This window comes from Pteropus vampyrus, unplaced genomic scaffold (genome assembly GCF_000151845.1).
Source record: "Pteropus vampyrus isolate Shadow unplaced genomic scaffold, Pvam_2.0 Scaffold2, whole genome shotgun sequence".
In the NCBI taxonomy this organism is placed as follows: Eukaryota; Metazoa; Chordata; class Mammalia; order Chiroptera; family Pteropodidae; genus Pteropus; species Pteropus vampyrus.
In genome coordinates, this window is record NW_011888783.1 from 25628598 (window position 1) to 25635074 (window position 6477).

The following is a 6477-nucleotide window of genomic DNA, read 5'->3' on the forward strand; positions in this document are numbered from 1 at the left end:
AAACTATATATTATATTATTCCTGGGGTAGCCCTATATTTTTGTATTTTTGTTAATATACAATTCATTAAAAATCTTATTTGGTAATTTAACTACTTTTTAATATAACAAAAGATCACATTTAAGGACCATAATTTAACCTTTTATAAAATTATAAATACCTAAAAGAGCTCTGAGGAATTAGGTTGAATTATATCCCTAAGACAACCCTCACGTAGGCTTACACACTCAGAATGAAAATAAAGAACCCTGGAATTTTGTGTTCCTCTGAATAGGACCTAAAAGAAATCAAGCTATACTCTTATGGATCTGGATTTCCACTTATGTTTCTGGCATTCCAGACCTTTATGCTAAGAAGGAAAAGATGCTTTATTCTGGGTATTTGATGCTTAAGCTGTGGGTGAGAAACAGTTATAGATCTAGGGAACAAGGTTAGACAGAATATCATGGTGGAACTGGAAGTGTCTGGACAAGCTACACACTAAGATGTGAAGGCGATACAGATGGGACTTGAGGAGAACTGTATAAGTCTTAAGCCCATTACAGAAAGCACAAGAAAATTAATAGGGATCCTCTGGGGAGAAATAGTGTTGTGACACTAACCAGTCAGTGATCTTGAGCAGCTGTCTTAATCTCTCTGGAATTCAGCTTTCTCACCTTTTAAATGAGATTTCTAAGTTTTCCTAGAGTCCCAGGATTTAACGATACAACTCTTTGTACTATGTTTCACATACTAAAGATAGATGCGGAAGTAAGTTTTTCTTTCATAGAAGATAAAGTGAAGGTTTCTTTGGGTCATTTGAAATAAAAGACTTACCATCAATATTTGGGAAATACTAAAATAGCCATCCTCTACATGTCAGTTTAAAAAACAGTGACAAAGATGTTCTGACACATTTGCTTTTTCAAAACATTAAAGGAAGCAAAAACCTGACAACTCAGATTGTATTCAAAAACATTCCTTAAATGATAAATTTGGTGGGTCTATCCATTGGAAGGGATTAAACTTGTTGACCAAATGTAGATAGGATATACAATCAATTCATATGAATAAATGGATTTCTTTTACTTCATAATGACTTGGGATTTAAATAGGTGTGGCTTAACTTGAAAGCAAGATATGGCAAAAAATCAAGGGCACCATTTTTACTTTTTATGAATAGCACTCCCTGAAACATACATTTTATAAACAACGATGGGAATGGCGCTCCTTCGAATTGTGGAATGCCAATGCTCATCCAAAAAGGTGACTGAATAATTTGGCAAAGTTACTTTGCATGTCATCCTTGCTTAGGGGCCATGCTAATCTTCTCTGTGTCATTTAAATTTTAGTATATGTGCTGCTGAAGAGAACACAAATGAAGATTTTTTTTTTACTCTTAACATCTCAAAATTCTACTGGGGTTTGAAATCTATATATTAAAACTTAAAATATTTAAATGAACAAAGTAACCTGGAGATCAGCTGAGCTGTGATTAATTTACTAGCAAACTGAAATCATTAGGTTAAAACATCTTATCTCATGTACCTACAAAATTTGGCACTAAAATTTGTTTCCATAATGATGGATTGTGTTTGTTCTTTCCAAACTCCACTCAGGTTATAAAGTAAGAAGTGTTACTTGGTTGTTCAAAAACATTCCACAACTAAAGGCTTAAATTATTTTGAATCTCACAAGATTAATTCAACAAATACATCCCAAATACTGTTCAAGGCACTAGATCCAGTGGAAAACAAAACATATTAAATTCTGGTCTAGTACCTATTTCTGACACTACTATTTCCAATAATAATAATGATAATGATAATAACAATAGCCACCATTTATTAAATGCCTACCACATTCCCAGAACTCTACAAGGCTCTCCTTATATATTATCTCATTTTATTTTCACAATAAAATTATAAATAGGTATTATTATTCTTATTTTACAAATGAGAAAGCTGAAGTTCTGAGAACTTCTCCCAGATGAGATAGCTTATAAATGCTAGAGTTACGATTCAAGATCTCATGCTCTTTCTCAAAAGCCATGTTCTTTCCAATGTGCCATGCTATGGACAAGAGACTAAGGAATATAAATGGTTCGCACTGAGTAGAAGGTTCTAGAAATTTAACTTGCCTATTAAAAGATGAAATGGACGAGTGATTGGAAATGCAACAGGAAGAAAAGGATTAAAGAAAAGAAAATCTATTTTTCACTCTTTTATAGTTCTAATTGTTTTGGGGGGACTTGAAGATAAGACTATTGTCTTCGACTGGCAAATTCATTTGCTTTCAAATGTGATGAAACATTTTTGAAGCTGCCAAAGTTAGGTCAGACAACTATAGGCAAAATGATATGGAGATGCAAAACTCAGTGTCAAGGGGTTATAGCCTTAAAAAAAGTTAAAAGATAATTTATTTGAAAGGATGTGATTTATTATCATTGCTTTCTAGAATGTTAAATTTGGCCTTGTTGTACTGTTAATGACTGCATAAATAAGTAAGCAACTTATGTCATTGCATTTAAGATATTGTTTCAAATGAATAGTATCAGAAATTAAATGTGTGGCAGTTTGCGACAATTTTATTCCAACTTGCAGATGAATGAAGATGTAATGCTTTAAAAAGATATTTTTTGGAACAGCAAATGGAATACATTTTAACTGGCTTAATGTTTGAATCACATGTCTCCATACAGTGAAATCAGCTTTGAACCACAGTAGAAACACAGCCCGAGTATACCCTCACCTCTCTCTCTTGCTGGTGTAGAGGTCCTTTTTCATGCCTTTGTTTCATCCCACATGGACTAGTATGCCCCTTTTGTTGGCCTCCCAGTCCCTGCACGCATAATTAACAGACTTAAGCTGGTACACCGTTCTCCCACGGAGACTCCACCAGGCACCAGAGGGAGAGCATGCACATGACTAGACCTATACCATTTAGGCAGAGGGATTCTGAAACAGCAACAAGGAGCTGATCGCTAGTAACCTTTTCAGAAGCTTGAAGCAGGTAACTTCCTCTACTGCTACCTCCCATTCCCACCACCTCCCACTGTTATAATCATTGCCAGTGCTAAGGGCTTTATGAGAAAACACACACACACACACACACACACGCACATGCACACGCACACGCACACACACACGAGTTACTACTGTTTCAGCCACTCAGGTATAGAGAATTTTTGGTTTTGGTCAATATTTAAACTGCTCTCTCCTGTTTAAGTGTTAATTTGCCACAGCCTACAACAGCACATATATAATGTCCGAAATTTGCTAACCAAAATCACATTATTTTCAGACTCATTATTTTCTTAGAATAATTCAAGTAAATGATTTCTTTTAATTGTCTCCAATTAGATGGATCCCTCAACAGTAATTCTTTATTATGTTTTTATTTAAAACTGCTCAGTTCTACTATGTTCTAGTGCTTTCTTACACTAATGCCTTTCTCCGATTTATGAGAATGAAGCTTTGTATTATATGATTTGCTTTTCCACAAAGAGAGGAAAAATGATTTTTAAAAAAACTAGCAAAGTTTTAAACAATAAATTTCCATTAAGTTCTCTATGAAGTCCAGTTTTTCTTTTTACTGGAAGGGATACATCATACCAAGTGGCTGAAACCTAAAGACTACACCTCAAACTTACACATTTGGTTTCATGAATAAGTAAAATGTTACATGTAAATGTCAATGCTAACATGATCTATAACAATATCAAGCTTTGGCTAAGTAAAACAAATGTGCATGCAAAAAAATGTGCAAACACCTCAACATGGGTAGTAATTTCTAGTAATAATTCTGCAGTTACTTAAATGGAAGGAAGAAAAGCTTACCTTACTAAAGTCAACAGTGCTGTTTTCTCTGCTCACATCATTTTTATTTTCAACACAGGCTGGAGCAGACTGTGGAGAAACAACCTGACCTGCTAAAAGAGATTGTTATTATAGAATACAAACAATTACTTACATAGTTCTAGATATATTGAGTGAAATATGAATTAAACTAGACTAACATAGGTTTCTTAATGGGTTTATGAGGTAAGCATGAAGGGACAATATAAATAGATCTATATCAATACAAATATTCTTATTTTTCAGTTACAGATAGAAACGGGAGAATTCAATCAAGACAGTGAAACCAATTCTCAGATCAAACCTCTACAACTAGATAGGTATTCTCAATCAAGAAAGGTTACCTAAAAAAATCTTTAAATCTAATCATGGTTTTGAAACATCATTGATTTTTACATTTCATCCAAAACTGATGACATATATATTAAAAAATACAATGAAGACATCTATTATGATTTAAGCTCAGGCTGAAGAATTTAAAGTATAGTTTTTTTAAAGTGTTAATGTTTATCTGAAAAGTACATGGCACATTTATAGCTTCTACTGTATCTGAAAAAACAAACTAATGAGAAAAAATTCTTTGACAATAACTTTTAGAGATTTCTATATGAGAGTTTCAGTTAGAAATACCTATATTTCACACAGGATGAACACTGTGAATATGACTTTATGATTGTCACGATTAGATTACACAGGCATACTGATATTGGTCTACAGAGTCAAGATCAATAAACCTGAATGGTATTAGTTTTCTATTAACGCTAACCATCAACTTAATCATTTTGTCATCTTTACCAATCACAGGGAAGATTATGATATTAGTTAAGTAGAATTAGAGCTGGGAATGTTACAATGGCTAACAAATTCCATTATTCACAAATTACAAAACAATATTTCTACTGCAATTTATCTGTAAGCTCTCCATATTTAGCAATTAAGTGACAAAAATGAACAAGGTTTGCTTAATTTCACATGTATCTGTCTTTTTCCTTAACCTTGCCCCATCCTTACTTTATGACTTTTGCTGTGAAATGAGTGATGACAACCCAACTTTGAAGCCTTGATCATATTTTTGGTAGCTCAGTGACTTCAAAATATTGCTCCTCTTATTCTCATCAATCTTATACTTCAGAAATATGCTCTCTTGTCCCTCTCTGCCTAGTTCTTCTCTCTACCTATCTAAATCCTAACTTTAATAAAAGTTCACCTTTAGTCTCTTCTTCTCCAGTGACTGCAGCGTAAACTCATCTGAACTCCTCTAAACTACTAGTGCATTTTCAAATAAAACCTTTTCTTTAATTCTCTCCTGAAATCCCTTTTATTTTGTTACCTAGAAATTACCAAGTATTATTTAAAACACTGATAAATTACTAATGTACTTTAAAATATTACTAAATATTTTATAAAATATATTATAAAAATTTCACTTTCTAAATTATTAATCTTCTCAGGCAGGGGTCATTTATTAATAGACACAACTTTTTATGGTTTAAAATTGTTACATTGCCAGAGAGTAATGAGCTTAAGATTGTGCTAAAACTGAAATATTTCTTTGCTTTCACTAAACAAAGTAAAATAATACATTTGATGAAGATTGCTAAAAAAGACTTTTTAAAGCAAATTCACCTCAAACCATGTACACAAATTCTGATTATAGCATATTTCAAAAAATATATATAAACTTTAGAGAAATTGAAGACTTAAGCGGCATCAATTATGCTCATTCTCCCATTTCTAACTGCAATGTGCAGCTATGTCTGTGAATTGTTCATTAGCAGCCATTTAATTTATCATTCTCAAAATAATAACTGTAATTTAAAAAAACCTTTTACATAATGCATTTGTGCTACTAACAGATGTCTTCAATCACCAGTTTCACATCATTGCTCCATATTTTCATGAGTTAAAACATTAGATATATTTAAATCTAAATTTACTGAATGTTCTGTAAAATTGAGTGGTGAAATTCAAGGCATGAAAAACTTTATTAAACATATTTCTGCTTTCTTATAATAATTTATTTCATGTGGTATAAAACTATATGAAAGAACAATCATTTAATTTAATCAGCAAATACACACAAAAAGAGAGTCAACCCAATGCAAAATCAAGTTTGAAGGAATTTAATTAGATAGAAAATATGGCATAATTTAAAATTGAAGAAATCGAATAGCCTATGTTTTCAAATATATACTTTAAAAGCAGAGCATTTTATAAATTACCTTCAGCTCATGTGATATGTTTAAAACATTGGCACTTGTATTTTTTTTTGTAAATATCAGTAGATATGGAGATTTATCATCCTATGATATTCTTATTCATAACAATGAAATGTTTATATTACCTCATAAAATTGATAATTAGGAAGAGATTTGAAAACTATTTTCTATGAATATTTTAAGTGATATAAATAATGACCTGGTGGAGAGTATTTAACTAGCAGGAGACACATACTAGATGACAGTAAATTCCTTGCTAGTTCTAGATTCTGGATATGCACATAGTACATAGAACGTATGCCCATGCAAGAAAGAGAAAAATGTATAGGTATTATTATTTAAAAATTTAACAAGTTTGGTTTGGATTATTTAAAAAATTGAGGCCTTTAAATAAAACTTAAAATTTATTCGCTATACTTATA

The 6477-nt window shown here is 31.9% G+C and overlaps 1 protein-coding gene and 1 non-coding gene across 2 annotated transcripts in view; both read right to left on the reverse strand.

Moving 5' to 3' along the window:
• SLC4A10 (solute carrier family 4 member 10) overlaps nt 1-6477 on the reverse strand; it is a 178910-nt gene that overhangs the window by 87768 nt on the left and 84665 nt on the right. The window contains exons 7-8 of the mRNA XM_023528479.1: nt 3819-3910; nt 2731-2820 (exon numbers count right to left, since the gene is read on the reverse strand). Coding sequence (XP_023384247.1) covers nt 2731-2820; nt 3819-3910 — 182 coding nt within the window. The remainder of the gene's footprint in view (nt 1-2730; nt 2821-3818; nt 3911-6477) is intronic.
• On the reverse strand, nt 1253-1355 carry LOC111739862. Its single transcript, XR_002780396.1, has one exon. It is a non-coding gene; the product is annotated as a U6 spliceosomal RNA (small nuclear RNA).